This window comes from Saccoglossus kowalevskii, chromosome 11 (genome assembly GCF_978046115.1).
Source record: "Saccoglossus kowalevskii chromosome 11, keSacKowa6.1, whole genome shotgun sequence".
Classification (NCBI taxonomy): domain Eukaryota; kingdom Metazoa; phylum Hemichordata; class Enteropneusta; family Harrimaniidae; genus Saccoglossus; species Saccoglossus kowalevskii.
Window position 1 is genome coordinate 2,352,506 of NC_140651.1, and position 24,597 is coordinate 2,377,102.

Here is a 24,597-nt window from a genome sequence, read left to right on the forward strand (position 1 = left end):
TCTAAGATGGCAAATAAAAATCACGCAACTGACTAACATTGTTTTATTTTTATCTAGACGTTTTTGCAATATATGTCACATAAAAATATCAAGTTGATCTGTCAAAGCGATCACGAGAAACATGAATTGTGGTTATTTTTGCCGATTATTCAAGATGACGTCCAAACCATGAAACTGATAATATATCAAGTTGATCGGTCAAAGCGATCACGAGAAACATGAATTGTAGTCATTTTTGTCGATTATTCAAGATGACGTTCAAACCATGAAACTGATAAAAATTGTTTCATTTTCCTCGTAAGAATCAATGACTATATACGCTACAATATCGAGGTGATCGGTTCAAGCAATCCTGCAAAACAATAAAAAATCTCGGCAAAATCACGCGACTTGTCCGACTTATTTGTCAACTGTTTGAAGGGATTCTATACAAAAATGAAACATGACAAATTTCATAGTAATTGGATGAAGTCATCATCAGTAAAAAAAAAACTAGAAAAAATGGCTGCCAAAGCATATGACCAATCACATATATGCTAACAAAAATATCATTGTGTTCAGTGGTTCTGAAAAGTTTTTCAAGTGTGTTTAGCCTTTTCTTCTGCAAGAAGACGGGAAAAGTCACATGACCGCTAATGTTTTTACAGCCCATATATCAATAATGCTGCTACAAACAAATCAGATTGCCCAGACCCTCAAAACTAGTCAAATATGTCAAAGATGGGTCAATCTAAGATGGCTGCAAATCAAGTCGACCAATCACAATTCTGAAAAATAGGTGCACCAGGTCACATAGTCCCCAATGTGCTCGAGATTCTTTTCAAAAGACATCATTCTAGAGCGAAAATGAAAGTTCAATTTATATCTTCTTCTGCACAACTAGACATAGTGAGTTTCATGATGTATTCGTACAATACACATAATGCTAATATGGTCGTAATTTCCAATTATTTCACTGTGATGCCTGTATTTTCGCAGTTTTAGACATATATGGTATGAACACTAAGGATATCAGACATTTATAATTTAGACAACGGGCTTTCTATCGACAGTCTAGAAACAACCGACATTTTTTTGCTGCAGCCTGGGGTATCATGGATAGTTGTAGGAATAGATAGAGGGATTAATTGGGATTTTGTGCTTTTTATTGTAGAACTAGGAACACATAATCGCTCCATTCACGTTATATTTACATTCCGACACTAGGTATTGTACATTACATAATATTCGAAAACATCACATATTTTAACAAAATTACGATTTATATTACAAATAATACACCTCAACATATTTTACATTAAGAATATTTAATCAGAAAACAGAGATGAATTGCGACTGTCGCCACCAATTGGCAGATGTTGTCTATTGCATAATTTGCACACTAATTAAAGAAGCCGTTACTTTAAACTGTGATAAATGTAAACGTCTACTTTTCTCTTTTAAATGTAATATATAAATATAAAATATCAATGCATGACAAGTATATATAAATGAACGGTATTATAAATGAGTCTACACTATGTTTCTTTTAACTGTGAATTGCATACATTTGATGGAATAAACTTATTGCCGAACTTTATATATAAGTGACATACATAAGATAGAAGTGAAATAAAAGTGCATTAAAGTACAAATATATGTATTACATGCTATAAGGCCACATGCAGTTTTGGAGATGTTTCTTAGTAGCATAACGTATTCTGAGGTCACGTACGATTGTGTGTTAATTTGCCGTATTCAAATAACCCGAGTATGAATCGATATCGTACAACACGGGTCATCGTGAAAATATAATAGTGTTAAACTCCAACGTTTGTATTTCATATAATTTACTCAATTTAATTTATGAAATGAACCGTAAATCGAAAGGACATTCCAACCACAATAGATTTATAACTAAAGGTTGTAAGTGAGTAGCATATATTCAGTCCTTTTAAATAGCGTAGTCAATATACATACGGATATAGTGACGTGGTGTTCTATTTATAAATCTGAACATACGGGTAATATACATGTATACACAACTAGATACAAATAAATATGCAAAGCCGGTTACACATATTAACGTCATAATATTTTAAGTAATTTATGGTGTGCAACAGTAAAAAACCTTAAATGTAATTGTATTTTTTTTAAATAATTGAATTTGTTTCACATGAACATGACGTCATACAAATAAAATGTGTATTTGTTCATAAAATACTGTAAATGTAAAAAATGATAAATAAATAATATAGTTCTGACAGATCGATAGAAAATATTACACGGGAATGGTTAATCGTTAGTATATTTACACTAAAATGAAGTGTTGTTCATGAAATTGTTACAAATATTTAACTCCGTGTTTATTATATGGACGGCACAATTATGTTCACCAATACAGGTTTATTTATACAACCATATTACTGTTATTCAAAGTGTGATTACGTCATTAACAAGACAAGTAATAAACACTATTGATACATTCAGAATGGTGATAGACTGAAATATATTTGTCGAAAATATTTTCCTGTTTTAAGGAGCTGGATCTTCTTCGTCAAAAGGTGGCAGTGTTCCAGTGTATCCGTCTTTTCCAAGAAGCCAATATGTGATTAGATTTCCTTTACCCTAAAGAATAATCATATAAAGTATGTTAACGGGCGGTCTTAGCCTGTCTTGAATTGGAGTTTATTACGAAAATACAGCAAGTGACAAAATAGATTCTTTCTATTCATTAATATTGATTTCCAATGGCTACCGGATAGTATCAGCGACTTTACGTCTACAGAAAGTCTCAATAATTGAGAAAATAAATCATGTTTTGTTTATATAATACACGACTACGAATATTTATTGCCTCTTCTATTTTAATTATTTCTATTGTTATTTTACCTTCATGAATACCTCCCCGCGTTCTTTGACATTATAACCTCCAAGTGTGTTTAACAACTTTACTGTGGTAGGACTCACGTGAATACGTAGCGCTGTTGGAAAAAAAAAGACATGCAAAAATTAAGACTATAGTAGAACCTTTATTTAATAATTATGTAAACAATTTGTATTAAATATTTATTATGTAACTATTTTGTTCTCATTATTGCATATCTTATAATGTCAATGTGTTTAAAGAAAGTTGTTTAATTACACAGAGTTCTGAACCGTTCACTTTTAAGTTAATTTAGGACTTTCTGTCTATTTATATAAACTTAATAAAGTATAGTCATGGTTTGCTCTAAAAAGTCTACCCAATCTTTTCTGCAACCATTTTCCCAATAACTCATTACACTGGTCAGATTTATACAATAATGTTTTTTTATAACAAGTTTTCTTATTTGACATGGTCGGATATTCACTGCCTTGTCAATGAACATCGCCCGCAGGTGGCTGAAAAGCGCATGTTTGTTATTATTACTATGACGCCTTGGAATGTTCAAATTGCGCGATTTAACAAATGTATATAGTGTAAAATGTATGGTTGACAATTGTTATCAAGTTGATGATTGTTGTCACTTCACATTCATGATTTGTTTAAAGATGTGTTCACTCAATACCCGCCTCAAGGTCAAGTTGAAATGATCAAGATTGATTTTTCCCTTGATAGTATTCCAATTAATTCACCTTCTACCAAAAACACTACTTAGATGTGATAGCTTATTGAGACAGGCAGATAGATGCAACAATCACTGAGTTGATTAACTATAATCACCCACATGTTTTGGTTTCACAATTTGCCTAATACGTTTCTTATAATTTTTAGCCTAGGGTATAAATTTCCACTTCTCCAGCGTATATGTATATGCCCGTGATTTGCATGAGGAAATGTACAATTAGAGAAAGTTTCTTAAAATTCATCTGTATCACGCTTTACCGTTAAATGTTGTCACTGTACGTCACACAGTCTAAAAGACATATGTAATTTCAGCATTTGTTATTAAATTGTATATTTTATTTACAATCTGAAGACATTATATAGTTCCATTACCAGTTCCAAAAATATGTCATACGTACGCAAAGAAAAAGAAAAAGATGGAGAAAAGATTAAATGCTCTAACTTACGCAGTCCGTTTGATTCGAAACGCGAGGCGGTGTTCACCGTGTCTCCGAATAAGCAATACCTTGGCATAGTAAGACCAACCACGCCAGCTACACATGGTCCTAAAATCGTACAGAACAATAAAGAAACGAGTTGTATTGTATTTACGTGTATATTACATATCCATATCATTCGCTCTATTGCAAGCTCTAACATCGTAGTATCCTCGGGCCTACAAGGTAATATGCAACTTATTGTGAATAAATGGAATAGACAGGAAATTGCAGATAAGAGCTGTAGTTGTCTTATGTGGATGCTCTCAGAAAGCTGATTGTCATAATGAATATACATGGACGTTATTCAGTCGCTGGCGTGTTCGCCTCGCTTCTCAGAGATTGGGGGTTCGATCCCCGAATCGATTGCTCACTCCGTAGTATAAATTAGTGTACATTATGCTCAAAACACCACACCATAAATATAAATGGTAGAATCGCTTTATATCGTGTGCATTTCGTGTGTTATAGCTGTCCCCAGTGCATGTTAGAGAACCCACGTATCTACTTCATGAAGATTTGCTGAATTATTCGCTGGATGGTGTTTTGTTTTCTCTTGTGTCAGCGCCCGTAAAAGCTGGATATCCAAATCTGTAATTGGTCCGAATAATAAATAAATTATTCACCTGTATGAAGTCCGATTCGCAGTTTCAATTTGTCATCTGGACGATGTCTAATTTTAAACGTCTCAACAGCAGATAGTAGTTTTAAAGCCATTGTACAGATCTCTCCAGCGTGCCTATCTCCATTGCGAGTTGGTAAACCACTTACTACCATATAAGCATCGCCAATGGTTTCCACCTGTAGATAAAAGAACTCAGTCTTTAAAACATCACTCATTAGTGCAACCGAATTTATATCAGATGGATAAATACAATACGGTTTAAGATTGAGAACGTGTACGTGAAAGACGACCATGGCATACGTATTTATTCATTTATTTATTGATGCTGCAATATCTTACTTTTGATTTCTTTATTTCACTGAATTCATGAATTTTGAGTGAATTGAATATTGTATAAAATCTTTTCACACAAGCTAAAACAGTTTTGTTGGCGTACTCGTTTTTTGGAGTAATGGTTTTGAAAACAAGATCATTATACTTATATTTATGATTATTATCATCATTTTTTTAATTTTATTGAATACACGTAATCATTTGGCTATGTTAATACAATATTTTAGTGATTAGAAATTATAACTAACAAACTACTGCTAATTATTATAGTATCTTTATAGCAATGTCTATCTACTGGATATTAAGAGATAATAATCAAATAAAGGCGTCAATTGCACTTACCTTTTTGTAAGCGCATTACAGTCTTACAAACAAAATAGCTTCAATTCCCACAAAAAATTCTTTGTAACAAATTGTTTCATAAAAATTACAAAGTCGGGAATAGAAAACGAAATTTGTCATTTCCTGTTCACCAAACCATGTTGCGAATGATTAACCTCATAGTCCAACTATTTAACCTAAGCATTGTAACACGTTTACAGATAATTACATTTCTACAGTTACGTATGAAATAATGGCATAATTCGGCGATTTTGCCTTCGATTTTTAAATGTTAGACAAATTGTCAGACGGTTATTGAATATGGTGAATAATATATAGTGAATCAAATATTGATATTGGAGTTAAAATAGGAGTTTGTAACTGCATTATTTATATTCTAAGGTCTAATATTATAATTGAAATTGTCCAACTGTGATTGTATGCTTTACAGTGCTTTGTTAACCAGTCGGATACTAGGCAATATTGAGTTCTGTCAATCGGAATTTATTTTTTTTACCATACATTACAAATGTACTTAATATTACTTATTATACCTTTGACGTATTCAGTTACAAATGAAATATTCGATCCGGGGCAATTTTTACATTTTGTTTTAGATCTCCTTCGAGAGAGTGGGTCGATTTCATTCCTAATTACTATTTTATCAGACAATTTCATCGCCTAGACTTCAAATGCTGTACATCAGAGCAAGACCGGATTGTTTAAGTTAATGCTCAGTGAGAAAGTTATACGTAGATATGTTTCACTGTGCTATTTCACTGTTGAAACAAGTACAATGAATGAAAAATGTGTTACGTAACACTGATTTCAGAAGCTCGCAGTCATTTATTGAGAATTTGTGTTGTGTTTGTATTAACATAGCACACATGTACATACCTTGTAAACATCAACGGTCTCTATTATAGCGTCAAACGCTGTATACAAATCATTCAATAAATCAACAACCTATTTAAAAAACGAAATGATTATTTATATCTAAATGTAAATTTACGTCATGTGTGCGATATTTATAAATGACATGGAAGACAGTGCAGCGAATATTCGTTCATTTTACCTGGAACGGGGTACTCTGTGCTGACAATGCTGTGAAACCAACGATGTCGGAAAAAAATATTGTAACTGCGTCGAAACTCTCCGCTGTTATAGCCTCACCATTTTTCAGCTTTATTGCTACTGACCTGCGGTAATACAAACATGCACCACGTGCGTGCAAATGTGTTTAGTTGAAATATTTTAATAATAATTAAGGAATAGAATCGCGTGGGAGACTTGAGTTTTCATCGGCGTCTGTTGCACAAACATTATGCAACGAGGTATGGTAAAACTAACTTACTCTGGCAGCATTCTGTAGAGAAGTACTTCTGTTTTCTTTTTCTCAACCTCCAACTGCGCTGTTCTCTCAGCCACAATGTCTTCAAGATTATTGGCATACTTTTCTAGCATGGCTACCATATTGTCCAAAATATTATTGGTCCTATAACAAGATCATAGTGCACCATACTTGTGTAATACACCATTGTATGAAAAACGCCCTCTACTGACGGAACGCTTCTGTGACGTCAACACGATGGCTTTCAAATTGTGATTCAAATTCATCACTATGTTCAGTTGCGTATTCGTTTCACATCTTGAATTCACTAAAATCTATAAAACGCATAAAGTTGACTGACTGACAATTACAGATCAAAACGATGTGAATTCGACTGGCCTTCGCATCACCAATTTACGTCATAGTACATCGTCACGTGATCAAGGGACATACGAGTACTTGAAGCAGTTATTTCAGCATGTAGTGTTTCTGCGTGCGACAATAACCTGAAACAAGAGCACTCATCAAGAGCACTCATCAAGTGCACTCATCAAGATGAACACAAACTTTTATTCCACATACATGTAAATTCAAAAATGTTAGATACTCACTTGTTAGGGTTTGCCGCACTTATAGCTCTTTTGATTTCGCCAAGCTCAGGTCTGTGCTCGGGTATTTCATCCCAACATTTTTCAATTACTGATTGGAAAATTGCTGGACACGTGTCATCTGAAACATCGGGGCGGAGGGGAGTTTCACCTCCTTCAATTATCTTGTCAACGATTTCTGTGGAAATATTAGACATATTACTTTATTATGGAATGTATTTGTCATGGCCGAAGTTTCTGTTTAGAGGAATGAAAAGAAGAAGACCTATCAGAGTACGTAATTAATCAAATATCTATATTAGATCTATATTTTTAATAAATCAACACGTACCTTTTGGAGTCATAATATCACTAAAATTCCAGAATGCTTCTCGTCTTGTGACAATCTCTTGTAATACAACACCAAAACTGTAAATATCTCCTTTATGTGTACCTTTTCCGTCAGGTGGAGGATTTCGTAGTAACTCTGGTGCAGTCCAAAGCTTACCTGGAGATAAATCGTCGCTATATATATTTATACATATCAATACATATGTGTAGTATTTTTCAATCAAAAATCTGCAACAAATGTTTACAATATCGCAAGTGTTATTGAAAGATTTCAAATGTTTGATTGGTGTTATTAGAATTTTTAATATATAAATTTGTGTTTTGGAGTCTAAGCATGGATAAGGGTAAAAGTGACCAAGACACTCTTTACGCAAACAGCAACAGATATTCATTTCCAAGCCAAGTTTTAATAGTCTTTGCATTTATAATTGTTCTTTGTTATTTATGAATCTGCAATAAAACATTATTGTATACTAAGCGTACACCCACGTGTGGCTAGCGATTCGTATTTGAGAAGCCAACGTTCCTTCGAGGCTAGACAATTCTGAATGTTAAGGAAGTGAGGCTAGACAAGTCGTGTGAGTATCTACGAGACTGGAAAACTAGGTATCAGATGTGCACGTGAGGCTAAATTAATTTAGAAAGTATGCTACACTGTGAGGCAAGACAATTCATTTAAAAATGTAAAGAGGCTGTGAAGCTAGAAATCCATGTTAAGGAGGCACACGTTCCTGTGAGGCTTGAAAAAGTACATGTCTCGGTGAGGTTAGAGAACCTCAGATAAGCAGACGTGCATGTGTGGCTGGAGAATTCATTTAAAAATCACAGAACCTGTGAGGCCAGACAATTCCTATAGAAAAATACATTGTGCCTGTGAGACTGGAAATTCATACGTTAGGGGATACATAATACAATTCACGGAGGTATACATCTCTAGGCTACACATTTCATATTAGGTGAGAACACTTCCCTGTGATGTGAAGCTATAACATACATATAGGGATGTGCATAGATCCTGTGAGGCAAACAAGTTGGATTAAGGAAGCACACACGCATGTGAGGCTTGACAATTCTTACAAGAAAAAGCAAATCTATTTGTGAGGCTTTGAAAATACAAATTAAGGAGATGTGGATAAATAATTCATACAACGGAAGCACGCGTGCCTGTGAGGCTTGATAAGTCATAATAGGGAATCATACATGCCTGTAAAACTACACAATACATATTTGAAAAGCAATGTGCCAATAAAACTTCATAAATTATATTATCAAAGTATAGTTCCCTGTGAAGCTAGACATTACATATCATTGAATCACACTGACATCCATGTTAGGAAAGTGCACAATTTTGTGTGATTAGATAACTCATATTAAGGAAGTACATGTCCATGTGAGGCTAGACAATTCTTATTGAGGAAGTACACGTCTATGTGGGGCTAGAATATTCTTATTAAGGAAGTACACGTCTATGTGAGGCTAGACAATTCTTATTAAGGAAGTACATGTCTATGTGAGGCTAGACAATTCTTATTAAGGAAGTACACGTCTATGTGGGGCTAGACAATTCTTATTAAGGAGGTACACGTCTATGTGAGGCTAGACAATTCTTATTAAGGAAGTACACGTCTATGTGAGGCTAGACAATTCTTATTAAGGAAGTACACGTCTATGTGGGGCTAGACAATTCTTATTAAGGAAGTACACGTCTATGTGGGGCTAGACAATTCTTATTAAGGAAGTACACGTCTATGTGGGGCTAGACAATTCTTATTAAGGAAGTACACGTCTATGTGGGGCTAGACAATTCTTATTAAGGAAGTACACGTCTATGTGAGGCTAGACAATTCTTATTAAGGAAGTACACGTCTATGTGGGGCTAGACAATTCTTATTAAGGAAGTACACGTCTATGTGAGGCTAGACAATTCTTATTAAGGAAGTACACGTCTATGTGAGGCTAGACAATTCTTATTAAGGAAGTACACGTCTATGTGGGGCTAGACAATTCTTATTAAGGAGGTACACGTCTATGTGAGGCTAGACAATTCTTATTAAGGAAGTACACGTCTATGTGAGGCTAGACAATTCATATTAAGGAAGTACACGTCTATGTGGGGCTAGACAACTCTTATTAAGGAAGTACATGTCTATGTGAGGCTAGACAATTCTTATTAAGGAAGTACACGTCTCTGTGAGGCCAGACAATTCATATTAAGGAGGTACACGTCTATGTGAGGCTAGACAATTCTTATTAAGGAAGTACACGTCTATGTGGGGCTAGACAATTCTTATTAAGGAAGTACACGTCTATGTGAGGCTAGACAATTCTTATTAAGGAAGTACACGTCTATGTGAGGCTAGACAATTCTTATTAAGGAAGTACACGTCTATGTGGGGCTAGACAATTCTTATTAAGGAGGTACACGTCTATGTGAGGCTAGACAATTCTTATTAAGGAAGTACACGTCTATGTGAGGCTAGACAATTCTTATTAAGGAAGTACACGTCTATGTGAGGCTAGACAATTCTTATTAAGGAGGTACACGTCTGTGTGAGGCTAGACAATTCTTATTAAGGAGTTACACGTCTATGTGGGGCTAGACAATTCTTATTAAGGAAGTACACGTCTATGTGAGGCTAGACAATTCTTATTAAGGAGTTACACGTCTATGTGAGGCTAGACAATTCTTATTAAGGAAGTACACGTCTATGTGAGGCTAGACAATTCTTATTAAGGAGTTACACGTCTATGTGGGGCTAGACAATTCTTATTAAGGAAGTACACGTCTATGTGAGGCTAGACAATTCTTATTAAGGAGTTACACGTCTATGTGGGGCTAGACAATTCTTATTAAGGAAGTACACGTCTATGTGAGGCTAGACAATTCTTATTAAGGAAGTACACGTCTATGTGGGGCTAGACAATTCTTATTAAGGAAGTACACGTCTATGTGAGGCTAGACAATTCTTATTAAGGAGGTACACGTCTATGTGAGGCTAGACAATACTTATTAAGGAAGTACACGTATATGTGAGGCTAGACAATTCTTATTAAGGAAGTACATGTCTATGTGGGGCTAGACAATTCTTATTAAGGAGGTACACGTCTATGTGAGGCTAGACAATTCTTATTAAGGAAGTACACGTCTATGTGAGGCTAGACAATTCTTATTAAGGAAGTACACGTCTATGTGAGGCTAGACAATTCTTATTAAGGAGGTACACGTCTATGTGGGGCTAGACAATTCTTATTAAGGAAGTACACGTCTATGTGAGGCTAGACAATTCTTATTAAGGAAGTACACGTCTATGTGAGGCTAGACAATTCTTATTAAGGAAGTACACGTCTATGTGAGGCTAGACAATTCTTATTAAGGAGGTACACGTCTATGTGGGGCTAGACAATTCTTATTAAGGAAGTACATGTCTATGTGAGGCTAGACAACTCATATTAAGGAAGTACACGTCTATGTGAGGCTAGACAATTCTTATTAAGGAAGTACACGTCTCTGTGAGGCCAGACAATTCCTATTAAGGAGGTACACGTCTATGTGAGGCTAGACAATTCTTATTAAGGAAGTACACGTCTATGTGAGGCTAGACAATTCTTATTAAGGAAGTACACGTCTATGTGAGGCTAGACAATTCTTTTTACGGAAGTACACGTCTATGTGAGGCTAGACAATTCTTTTTACGGAAGTACACGTCTATGTGAGACTAGACAATTCATATTAAGGAAGTACACGTCTATGTGAGGCTAGACAATTCTTATTAAGGAGGTACACGTCTATGTGAGGCTAGACAATTCTTATTAAGGAAGTACACGTCTATGTGAGGCTAGACAATTCTTATTAAGGAAGTACACGTCTATGTGGGGCTAGACAATTCTTATTAAGGAGGTACACGTCTATGTGAGGCTAGACAATTCTTATTAAGGAAGTACACGTCTATGTGAGGCTAGACAATTCTTATTAAGGAAGTACACGTCTATGTGAGGCTAGACAATTCTTTTTAAGGAAGTACACGTCTATGTGAGGCTAGACAATTCATATTAAGGAAGTACACGTCTATGTGAGGCTAGACAATTCTTATTAAGGAGGTACACGTCTATGTGGGGCTAGACAATTCTTATTAAGGAAGTACACGTCTATGTGAGGCTAGACAATTCTTATTAAGGAGGTACACGTCTATGTGAGGCTAGACAATTCTTATTAAGGAGGTACACGTCTATGTGAGGCTAGACAATTCTTATTAAGGAGGTACACGTCTATGTGAGGCTAGACAATTCTTATTAAGGAGGTACACGTCTATGTGAGGCTAGACAATTCTTATTAAGGAGGTACACGTCTATGTGAGGCTAGACAATTCTTATTAAGGAAGTACACGTCTATGTGAGGCTAGACAATTCTTATTAAGGAAGTACATGTCTATGTGAGGCTAGACAACTCATATTAAGGAAGTACACGTCTATGTGAGGCTAGACAATTCTTATTAAGGAAGTACACGTCTATGTGAGGCCAGACAATTCCTATTAAGGAGGTACACGTCTATGTGAGGCTAGACAATTCTTATTAAGGAAGTACACGTTTATTTGAGGCTAGACAATTCTTTTTAAGGAAGTACACGTCTATGTGAGGCTAGACAATTCATATTAAGGAAGTTCACGTCTATGTGAGGCTAGACAATTCTTATTAAGGAGGTACACGTCTATGTGGGGCTAGACAATTCTTATTAAGGAAGTACACGTCTATGTGAGGCCAGACAATTCTTATTAAGGAGGTACACGTCTATGTGAGGCTAGACAATTCTTATTAAGGAAGTACACGTCTATGTGAGGCTAGACAATTCTTATTAAGGAAGTGCACGTCTATGTGAAGCTAGACAATTCTTATTAAGGAAGTACACGTCTATGTGAGGCTAGACAATTCTTATTAAGGAAGTACATGTCTATGTGAGGCTAGACAATTCTTATTAAGGAAGTACACGTCTATGTGGGGCTAGACAATTCTTATTAAGGAAGTACACGTCTATGTGAGGCTAGACAATTCTTATTAAGGAAGTACACGTCTATGTGAGGCTAGACAATTCTTATTAAGGACGTACATGTCTATGTGGGGCTAGACAATTCTTATTAAGGAAGTACACGTCTATGTGAGGCTAGACAATTCTTATTAAGGAAGTACATGTCTATGTGGGGCTAGACAATTCATATTAAAGAGGTACAGGCCTCTTTGGGGCTAAACATTTCGTATTAGAAAAATACACGTCTCTGTATAGTGGATAATTCATATAAGGGAAGTACACGTCACTATGGGGATAGATATTTCATATAAGGGAAGTACACGTCTCCATGGGGATAGATATTTCACATAAGGGAAGTACACGTCTCTATGGGGATAGATATTTCACATAAGGGAAATGCACGTCTCTATGGGGATAGATATTTTATATAAGGGAAGTACACGTCTCTATGGGAATAGATATTTCATATAAGGGAAGTGCACGTTTCTATGGGGATAGATATTTCATATAAGAAAAGTGCACGTTTCTATGGGGATAGATATTTCATATAAGGGAAGTACACGTCTCCATGGGGATAGATATTTCAAATAAGGGAAGTACACGTCTCTATGGGGATAGATATTTCATATAAGGGAAATGCACGTCTCTATGGGGATAGATATTTCATATAAGGGAAGTACATGTCTCCATGGGGATTGGTATTTCATATAAGGGAAGTACATGTCACTATGGGGATAGATATTTCATTTAAGGGAAGTGCACGTCTCTATGGGAATAGATATTTCATATAAGGGAAGTACACGTCTCCATGGGGATAGATATTTCATATAAAGGAAGTACACGTATCTATGGGGATATATATTTCATATAAGGGAAGTGTACGTCTCTATGGGGATAGATATTTCATATAAAGGAAGTACACGTCTCCATGGGGATAGATATAATAGATATTTTATATAAAGGAAGTACACGTTTCCATGGGGATAGATATTTCATATAAGGGAAGTGCACGACTCTATGGAGATAGATATTTCATATAAGGGAAGTGCACGTCTCTATGGGAATAGATATTTCATATAAGGGAAGTACACGTCTCCATGGGGATAGATATTTCATATAAAGGAAGTACACGTATCTATGGGGATATATATTTCATATAAGGGAAGTGCACGTCTCTATGGGGATAGATATTTCATATAAAGGAAGTACACGTCTCCATGGGGATAGATATAATAGATATTTCATATAAAGGAAGTACACGTCTCCATGGGGATAGATATTTCATATAAGGGAAGTACACGTCACTATGGGGATAGATATTTCATATAAGGGAAGTGCACGTCTCTATGGGGATAGATATTTCATATAAAGGAAGTGCACGTTTCTATGGGAATAGATATTTCATATAAGGAAAGTACACGTCAGCATGGGAATAGATATTTCATATAAGGGAAGTACACGTCTCTATGGGGATAGATATTTCATATAAAGGAAGTACACGTCTCCATGGGGATAGATATAATAGATATTTCATATAAAGGAAGTACACGTCTCCATGGGGATAGATATTTCATATAAGGGAAGTGCACGTTTCTATGGGGATAGATATTTCATATAAGGGAAGTACACGTCTCTACGGGGATAGATATTTTATATAAGGGAAGTGAACGTCTCTACGGGGATAGATATTTCATATAAGGGAAGTGCACGTCTCTATGGGAATAGATATTTCATATAAGGGAAGTACACGTCTCCATGGGGATAGATATAATAGATATTTCATATAAAGGAAGTACACGTCTCCATGGGGATAGATATTTCACATAAGGGAAGTGCACGTTTCTATGGGGATAGATATTTCATATAAGGGAAGTATACGTCTCTACGGGGATATATATTTCATATAAGGGAAGTGCACGTCTCTATGGGGATAGATATTTCATATAAAGGAAGTACACGTCTCCATGGGGATAGATATAATAGATATTTCATATAAAGGAAGTACACGTCTCCATGGGATAGATATTTCACATAAGGGAAGTGCACGTTTCTATGGGGATAGATATTTCATATAAGGGAAGTACATCTCTCTACGGGGATAGATATTTTATATAAGGGAAGTGTACGTCTCTACGGGGATAGATATTTCATATAAGGGAAGTGCACGTTTCTATGGGAATAGATATTTCATATAAGGGAAGTACACGTCTCTATGGGGATAGATATTTTATATTATTGAAGTACACGTCTATGTGAACCAGTTTCTATAGAAAGCTTACATCCATGTGATGCCAGACGATTCTGATCAGTTTTGAAGGAGTGACGCATGTAATTCTAAAAAAATACTGTAATTATTGTTTAATCCAATTTTAAATTGAATGTTTTACACAGTATGTTTGAGGTTATAACCCAAACTTATTTTTTATAAGAATTTCGATCACAAGTAAGTACGTGTTATTTAAAAATATTATAAATAAGCAACAACTGCATATGCTACTATTACATTGTTATCTGAAATGACGCTATACAATCTGGTTATCATACATTACGTTGTTTTGAAATTTTATTCGAAGAGATTTTCTCGTTACATTCACATTTCAGGGTTTCAAATTACAATGCAGGGTGGAATATAAACCACGGCCTGCTAAACAGTAGATATTCTTGTTTCACACGCAATGGACAAGTAACTGTTGTCGTCATTGTGTTCGATTACTAGTCTCATTTATAAAACGCTGTGATCCACAATACTCTCAATTTATGGTCAACATGTACTTAAACAAATTGGGACTATTATTACAAATTTGCGTATGACAACAAAAATTGAAACGAGAGGAACATGTGAAGTATTACAACACGTATTTTATGAAAAAACTAGAAATATGTTAACATCACACTTAAGTGGAAATGTTGGCCGTCAATATATTGTTTTTTGGAATATTTTAAACCTTATTTACAAGTTGGCATAATTATGAATACAAGTATACCAGTGCATTACATCACGTATGTTATGTATTATTGATAATTGTGATAGCATATTGGAATGTATAATTAATGACATATATAACGTATGAACTAGTATTATTTTTTATAATTAATCTAAAAGAATATAATTAAGTAAAGCCAAGATGATATTTAATAACATACCTATGTAATATTTTGAATCAGAATCATTATATTCTTAATATTAATGGGCACAACATTTCAGATAATGCTTATTACACGAGAATGTGTGGGTATATAGACGTGTTGTATAGAAACACATTTCATTTCCGGTTTACTACAAGCTGGTGCACACACGCTCTTAGTTTTTCATTTATACGTCTTGATTTTATTATTCAGTAGTTTCATGCATTATTTGTGACGTATTTGACAATGTTTGATTCATGCTACGCTGTTTTATTTTTATGCTATAATTTAATTCTCTTCTCACGTTGTAAAGATTATGTATTTCTAAAAACACAAAAATTCAACCGTATCATCTAATATTTTTGAATGCGCATGGAATGCGCATATCAACTTCAGATGATTGATGGGACAGAGTGTACGGTATGAATGAATCACTTACTTCTGTATACAGCGTATTCCCCAACATCGGCTGATTTGTCTTTTTTTTGGTTTGCTTGGAAAGTCCATAGTCCAGAATCAGTCAGTCGAACCACCCACCTACTATCCAGTAAACAATTAGACGACTTCAATCTACCATGCATCTTCAATGGACTCTTATGTAAATATGTAAGACCCTTTAAAATACAATCACATTTATAGAATGTGATTATTGAAATGATACAAAATAGTCGGTTCACTCCGAGCTTTACATGTTTTTATTAAATATGGTTTTTGTTTAGAAGGTTTTACGTTAAACATTTATTTCACTTTTGTCGTGAAAGAATTTCCGCCATCGTATTTTCAAATGACGTCACACTTGCAATAACCTTGATATTAATACTATGCGAGTGTTAATTTAAAGTTAATATTTGAATGTGTACAAAATATTACTATCTAAAAATTAATCTCCCCTTCGATTTTCAAACATGTAAAATATATTTATCGTGACGAAATACACATAAACGTTTTCTATATAGTCCACTTGTATTAAAATTTCTATTATCCAGCATTAAAAAGCACTCAGACTACCTTAAATAACCAACTATGAGTGCTAATGCCGAGTGTACATATTACAATTCTATTGACTACGACTGGTTTACAACCGAGTTGTACGGTTTACGGTGTGTGGAGGTCTTTATGACTACTCGCTGACTGATTGACGGCCGGAATAGTGTAGTGTGCTGTGATTATATTTGTTTATCATTTATCATGTGATCTTCAGTTTGATTACTGAAAATAATTGCGGAAACATGGCTGTAATCGGGGAAAGACGAATAAAACTATAATAAGGAATCTAAAAATGATGAATGATTTACTGTTTTTGTTACCAAATAAGGAATAATTCTGGTTAGGAATGAAACCTTTAGAAACCATAAATTTGCGTGGAATAAACATTTGCTGATAACCACTCCCCCTCAAAAAATTATTTAATATTTGATCTCAACACAGAAAGCAGAAAAAAGGCTGACCAAACTGTATGTGTCATCTTCGTGTATAGGTAACAGGAAGCGCGCATACGTCAATAGAGAACAATTTGCTTGCAATCATAGCATGAACAGATGCTAGCATTCTGAATGATAAAATCGGGTGGTAGAATAATCGCAACAAAATTTTGGTTGTTCGCCGGGTTTAAATATTAAAATGATGATTGCGAATTTCGGGAAAAAACTGACGAGAAACTCACTCGTGCGCGTGTAAGCGCAAAAACGCAAAATACATTGGAGCTGCACATAGTATATTTATTACCTGTTTTCTTCCGTGCGGAAACAGTGTATCGTCGGTTTTATCGCATCTATCTTGTTATCAATATTGCCGGTTTTATCGCATCTAATCTTGTTATCAATCGTCGGTTTTATCGCATCTAATCTTGTTATCAATATTGTCGATTGATTTTGTGGTGCGCCTCGTACATCTACGCGTTGAATCTATGGAGTGCGTTTCAAGCCATATAATCTAAAACGCGCACTACACGGCGGCTACATTTTGGTCCTTGAAAATATGTTAGAATGACCCAAATGTGAAATGACCCACGTGAAAATCACCATATATCACAATATATCGAGAATTTAATTATTACATTCCAGGAATTGTAACGTTAACAGGTGAATCCCATACTCTTAAGTAGCACTTTCGATTATAGTACAATTCGAGGAAAGACGATGAAAGAAATGTAAATAACCAATAATAGCATCACAACTATTTTGCACCATATTTTACATGGAAGTATATTATATTTTTGAAACCAACAAGTAATTAGGAATTGAACATCACACAGTGAAATGTGACGGTGCGCGTTTTCAAATTGGAATGCCAGATGGAATATGCAAATATGGAAAACCCGCGAACGAATATAATTATTCAAACTGATTAATTGATTACGATCAGTGTGAACAGATCAAGGTTAATAAATGGTATTCATGATTCCATGATAACATTATTATTACTCGTCTTTTCCAAATTGTGGCTATAGTTTATTGAGAAGTACCAGACCGAAACGCATTCTCAAGCAACTCTAGTGTCACGCGATGTTGTTTTTGCCGTGTTGTTAGAAAGTGTGCAAGTTGTCGTAAATATGATGCAAATGAGGAATGAGTACAAATACAAAGAACGCTAAGTTGTCTCGCTTTCGTTGACATATATAGTAGGATAATCGAATTGTTATATTTGTCGTAAGCTTAAATGTAAGAGTGGTGCTTTTTCATATTGCTGATAACATTAAACTTAAAGAGTGGGCGTTGTCACCTGCGCATGCGCCAGACGGCCATAGCGCGTCATTGTTTACAAACAAGCGTCTAGCCGGGAACCTTCGCGGTTTTAGCGTGCGTTATCATCGCTTGGGACTCAATTCCTGCGCGTGCGCAGATGAAGACCCGTCCGCTTCAAACTTCGTATTTCTGATCTGTAATTAACGACTATACCAATGAAAACGAGAAACAACTTTTAGTAATGTATTACAATGGCATCAGTGTAGTAAAATCAATCACAAATAACACACTATGGAATGTACTTACAGCTGTTATATCGGACGCAAATGACATCTTAAACATCCAGTCTAAACTGATAGCGTCGTTCTCAATAACATCCTTCAAATATAACAACACATCATATAGTTAGTAGTTAATTTTGACAAATACGTGGTATATTACAAATATTGCAACATATGAACTGAAATCCAAGAGCTGGTGTTTATGGGCTATTTTGCATTAGGGGTTATGACAGAATCGCTCGAACAATTGAACACCGTTTAACGGTTTACACGGCACTAATACTGCGAGATATATGCAATGGTATTAATTAGATTAAACCAAAATAACAAAGCGATACCTGTAAACTTCCTTTGGGACAGTACTGCATCAGAATACAGATATTAGGAGTATCTACGCATGCGCCAATAAATGGATTAATATTGTCGTGCCGAAGTTCTCTCATCTGTAAATAAAAACAAATACAACTGTATATTAAATTTATAATTTATTACATATGAATATATTCAAGTAGATGCAAATATGCCACGTGACGTTATATTTACGTAAGAACACACATAAAACGGAATTACACTAAACCGAATCCTTTACGTCTTCAACCTACTACTGGCATTTTTATCGACGCTTTGGAAATGTCAAGTTGTATCAAATCAAGTGAAACATACTTACGACTTTCAGTTCTACAAGTTGAGTTCTGTCAAGTTGTATGGCGTCTTTATGGACCTTACGAATTGCCACTACTTCAGACTGAAAGCGTAAAAACACATTACTAAGTCACGTTAATAACAAGGTCATTAGCGTCGAACATCGCGAGAAATAGAACACCAAGCGTCAGAATTCAATACAATTCTCATATATGCAAACAAAAGTTAGTAAAGCCGTGAAAAGAAAACATTTGAGTTCATAAAATAACCTCAAATATGCCACGAATGATTGACGTTCACTTTAACAAGATAAATATGAAATACAATTGCAAGCTCGACAAGAGACACATGCCAATCAAACTGAAACACGTACTAATTTACTGTCAGGGCGTGTTACTCAATATTAGCTGCCAGGGTATTCATCCATCGACCTAACAATATATTTCGATCAAGTCTGCATCGATCACATACAGTTTCACACAATTGGTCTATAATTTGTTTTTCTTGCAATATATGTCACATAGTATTATGTATTTTTTTAGGACTGTGAGTGTGTAAATATGAATTCATTCTAGTGAAATCGTTCAAAAATGGGAATAATACTGATACAAAAAGACAGAACACTCCTAATTTCTCGTTTATTATTCTAAATTTACATGCAGTTGAAAAAATGTTACACATGTCAACGCTAGGCACGAACTGGTTGAACTATACGCAATAACTTGCTTTTACTTTTTGCAAATGTAACAGTGCAACCATACATTTTATGTTATAAGTGACGTAATGTAATATACGTGTCAGATGATTTGAGGCATACTGTTTCTTGAATGCATCGAGGACATTAATCGTTCGACACTTTCATAGCCAGCACATTTGGATATGTTAAGTTCCTTGCGTATTAATTACACACGGACAGTTATAATTAAAGACGTCGACATTCTAGTCACGTTATTAGTCAGTCCAGGTAGGCCTGGATTGTAGTCAATTTCAGGATTATTCATACGTGACGTAATCATAAATATGACGTAATAATTTATATTATCAGATTACCATTGTGCGTATTATTCGGTGTTGCAAGTTCATTATGAACATATTATTGTTTATATGCCACGGTCGGAATATTTAAGTTAAACGATATCATTTCCGGTGTGTTCAAATAGACAAATCCTGGAATAGCGTTCTTTTTATCACAGCGATATGATGACACTGTCTACAACATCACAATCGAACAGGTCTACTAAGAAAGATGATGTGATAACCTCAACAACAATTTCATAACAATAACCATAACAGCTGCCACTGCTGTGCTTGCTGAATATTAGATAAACTTTTCCTGAAAACCCTGGTTCTATTATGTATTATGTATACTGTATTGTGATGTGCCATGATTGTCTATTGTTATAAAGTATGTTAATGTACAAAAAAGTGACATATTGTGATGTGCCATGACTGTCTATTGTTATAAAGTGGGTTAATGTACACAAAAGTGACATATTGTGATGTGCCATGACTGTCTATTGTTATAAAGTGGGTTAATGTACACAAAAGTGACATATTGTGATGTGATATGACTGTCTATTGTTATAAAGTGGGTTAATGTACACAAAAGTGACATATTGTGATGTGCCATGACTGTCTATTGTTATAAAGTGTGTTAATGTACACACAAGTGACATATTGTGATGTACCATGAATGTCTATTGTTATAAAGTGGGTTAATGTACACAAAAGTGACATATTGTGATGTGATATGACTGTCTATTGTTATAAAGTGGTTTAATGTACACAAAAGTGACATATTGTGATGTGCCATGACTGTCTATTGTTATAAAGTGTGTTAATGTACACAAAAGTGACATAGTGTGATGTGATATGACTGTCTATTGTTATAAAGTGTGTTAATGTACACAAAAGTGACATATTGTGATGTGATATCACTGTCTATTGTTATAAAGTGTGTTAATGTACACAAAAGTGACATAGTGTGATGTGATATGACTGTCTATTGTTATAAAGTGTGTTAATGTACACAAAAGTGACATATTGTGATGTGCCATGACTGTCTATTGTTATTAAGTGTGTTAATGTACACAAAAGTGACATATTGTGATGTGCCATGACTGTCTATTGTTATTAAGTGTGTTAATGTACACACAAGTGACATATTGTGATGTGCCATGACTGTCTATTGTTATTAAGTGTGTTAATGTACACAAAAGTGAAATATTGTGATGTGTCATGACTGTCTATTGTTATAAAGTGTGTTAATAATGTACACAAAAATGACATAGTGTGATGTGCTATGACTGTCTATTGTTATAAAGTGTGTTAATGTACACAAAAGTGACATATTGTGATGTGCTATGACTCTCTATTGTTATAAAGTGTGTTAATAATATACACAAAAGTGACATAGTGTGATGTGCTGTGACTGTCTATTGTTATAAAGTGTGTTAATAATGTACACGAAAGTGACATAGTGTGATGTGCTATGACTCTCTATTGTTATTAAGTGTGTTAATAATGTACACAAAAATGACATAGTGTGATGTGCTATGACTGTCTATTGCTATAAAGTGGGTTAATGTACACAAAAGTGACATATTGTGATGTGCTATGACTGTCTATTGTTATAAAGTGTGTTAATAATATACAGAAAAGTGACATATTGTGGTGTGCTGTGACTGTCTATTGTTATTAAGTGTGTTAATGTACACACAAGTGACATATTGTGATGTTATATCAGTGAATGTAGGTATAATTGGTTGCAGTAAAATGACATATTTATGATGGGAATATTGTAAATTTCCAATTATATATAAATGAAATATATAAATGGACGTACTTATACACTTACATTGTAATTTCCAACAGTAGTAAACACTTGGGCTTGTCCTTCATTGCTTGCTCGTCCACTAGTTGCCATTGACATTCGGGAAAACATCATTGATGCCATCACGCTTCCAGCACGTGACTATTGATTTAAGAATTTGTGTTTACTATTCATTTCAGGTATAACGTTAAGTGATGTTAGTCACGACAATATATTAGCCTATTGTGATATTCATTGTAAATTCTCTGTCTTGTAAAGATTGAAGGAAGGTGGTCGTTGCGCCACGCATGTGCGACATTAGTATTGATAAACATTGATTTTCCCACAATCCAATGCGCTCTTGTTATGAAAATCAAAAGTACGGTTTTGACCTGGGTGCAACGTGCACTAATTACCGCCGTCTCAATTTGTACTCGTTGGTCTGCACAACAGTCAAAATGACCATCTTTGTTCATATGAGTCCCATATCTCGCGAATGCGTGGCGCGAAGTGAACAACAAGTGAAGAAGCGTAACTAAGGTGTTTAATCACTAATTTAAAAAGCACATTACCTTTCCGCCTTTTGAGAAAATAATGTCATTATAATCAACTTTCCATTGGGCACTTAGTAATTCTTGCTCAAACTTGTATTTGTTGTAGAAAATCAAACCCAGGAAAAGAGCTGCTATTAGTAGGATAAGCAAGACGACGCTGACTATGATGATAGTTGTATAATCTAAAAAATACAATGGGTAAAACCTTGTATAAGCAAGACGTATATTTATGTGGCGAGAAAAGAAACATTCTCTATGTGTGATTATTATTGTATGTACTGGATAACCAGTTAGATGGCACATCTGTTTGTTGTCGTCATCTCTCAACAACGCCATATTTTTCCTGATAAAATGTTGGCGACACATAATAAATCATTGCCTGACGGCTTCAAGGATGTAACACTCACCTTTCTCTGGCTCAATACATAATTCACCATGGAATCCACATTCTGGCATATCAATCGGTGGTTCTGAAGATCCACTAGGCCATGTAAACCTTGTTGCGTCTATGTATGACCAAGTTGACAATACACCATCATATTCTTGGATAATATCAAATGTTTCCGTAGCCGACTTAAAACCCATCATGACATAATCTTGGTTCCTATCCCCATTTGCATCTATGCTTACTCTGCCAGTCATACCTGTAAACACAAATGACAATGAATCGATTTATCTCAGTTTATTACATCTGTCATGGATTACAATTGACTTCATAAACATATTAATATTAATGTGTTATTATTATTATTTATTCAATAACTAGTTGCTTACTTGAGACTGTGACAGGACAACACAATTACAAAATATTGTTTAGTGTGTATGTGTGCTTAATTAATTATGAATACCAATAATAATCAAATAGTTGCATAATTTAATCCAATATTGGAGAAGTAAAGCAAACACGTACAATTTAATTATCCGAATTAGCGCTAACTCTTTATTGATGTAATTGTATATAGTTTACATATTGGGTGCTTTATAATGTATCACATTGTATGTAATCAACATTCCAATACATGACTACATTACTATCAGGAGATATTAAAACTTACATACTGCATTGTTATTATTTCTCTGATTTGTTTTTGCCTAATATAGACTTCCAGAGTAATACACTTGCAGAAACTTAAATTAATATTGATGTGGTCAGAATAAATTTATAAATTGAAAGTGTTAGTTTCATGGCCACATGTAATATTATGAGATGTAAGTTAATTTTAATTAGCATACCATTGAAGTTTACTGCTCGCATTCTTGCACCAAAGGCTGCACCATCGTATGGGTCCTCCCCATATTTCAACATAGATGCGACGGTTAGTGCATACAACCAGAAGCAGTCATACAAATATCCGGCATCTACAGTAACCTGTGCGATATGTCGGTATGTAAATTTTATTAATGAACAAGTTTATTAAAATGACTATAATTCGTTATATGTTGTGGTTTTGATTTGTAAATAAGCCAAACAACCAATCTAATGAATTGTCACAAAATTGTACATATTCCGAAAATAGCTTATCTTGGATAATTTGGTTTACTCGGTGCAATAATTCGGATTTAAGGAGATAGCCATAATGGGGTTTTAATTTTCTCGTTTTTGAGCAGTAAAATATTGATCGTTTTCTCTAATTTAAAATGCAGGATAGTGATATTTTTTGTAAATACAATCTCCGAAAACTAGTATATAATTTTGAAATTTGTATGATTTCTAAAGAACACGTACCAGTGCACTGGATGAGAGATTTGAATTCCATGGAGGGTTCATGTTAGCCAGCCAGACCTCTTCTACAAATGTATTATATTCATTACTCTTATATTCCACTAAATCTAAAACAACCAGCGATCGGTATGCTATTGCAGCG

General features: G+C 34.7%; 1 protein-coding gene across 1 annotated transcript; it reads right to left on the minus strand.

The window, feature by feature from the left end:
- Positions 1-1,129: 1,129 nt before the first annotated feature.
- Positions 1,130-24,551, minus strand: LOC100367264 (atrial natriuretic peptide receptor 1-like). Its single transcript, XM_006816808.3, has 18 exons — positions 24,459-24,551; positions 23,966-24,101; positions 23,140-23,376; positions 22,751-22,914; positions 22,224-22,340; positions 19,392-19,469; positions 19,063-19,167; positions 18,750-18,821; positions 16,199-16,373; positions 7,614-7,769; positions 7,286-7,460; positions 6,699-6,839; positions 6,420-6,543; positions 6,242-6,310; positions 4,692-4,866; positions 4,036-4,134; positions 2,872-2,963; positions 1,130-2,607 (listed from the first exon to the last, which is right to left on the minus strand). Exons 1-18 carry the CDS (start codon positions 24,498-24,500, stop codon positions 2,515-2,517), a joined length of 2,250 nt encoding a protein of 749 aa, XP_006816871.3. The 5' UTR covers positions 24,501-24,551; the 3' UTR covers positions 1,130-2,514.
- Between the last annotated feature and the right edge of the window lie 46 nt (positions 24,552-24,597).

Bases quoted from the DNA above. Each gene is read 5' to 3' on its own strand.
- LOC100367264 (XM_006816808.3), bottom strand. From the start codon at position 24,500: ATGAACCCTCCATGGAATTCAAATCTCTCATCCAGTGCACTG. The intron at 22,915-23,139 runs GTGAGTGTTACA...TGTATTTTTTAG, and splicing joins ATGTATTGAGCCAGAGAAAG to ATTATACAACTATCATCATA. The intron at 19,168-19,391 runs GTAAGTATGTTT...TTTTATTTACAG, and splicing joins AACTTGTAGAACTGAAAGTC to ATGAGAGAACTTCGGCACGA.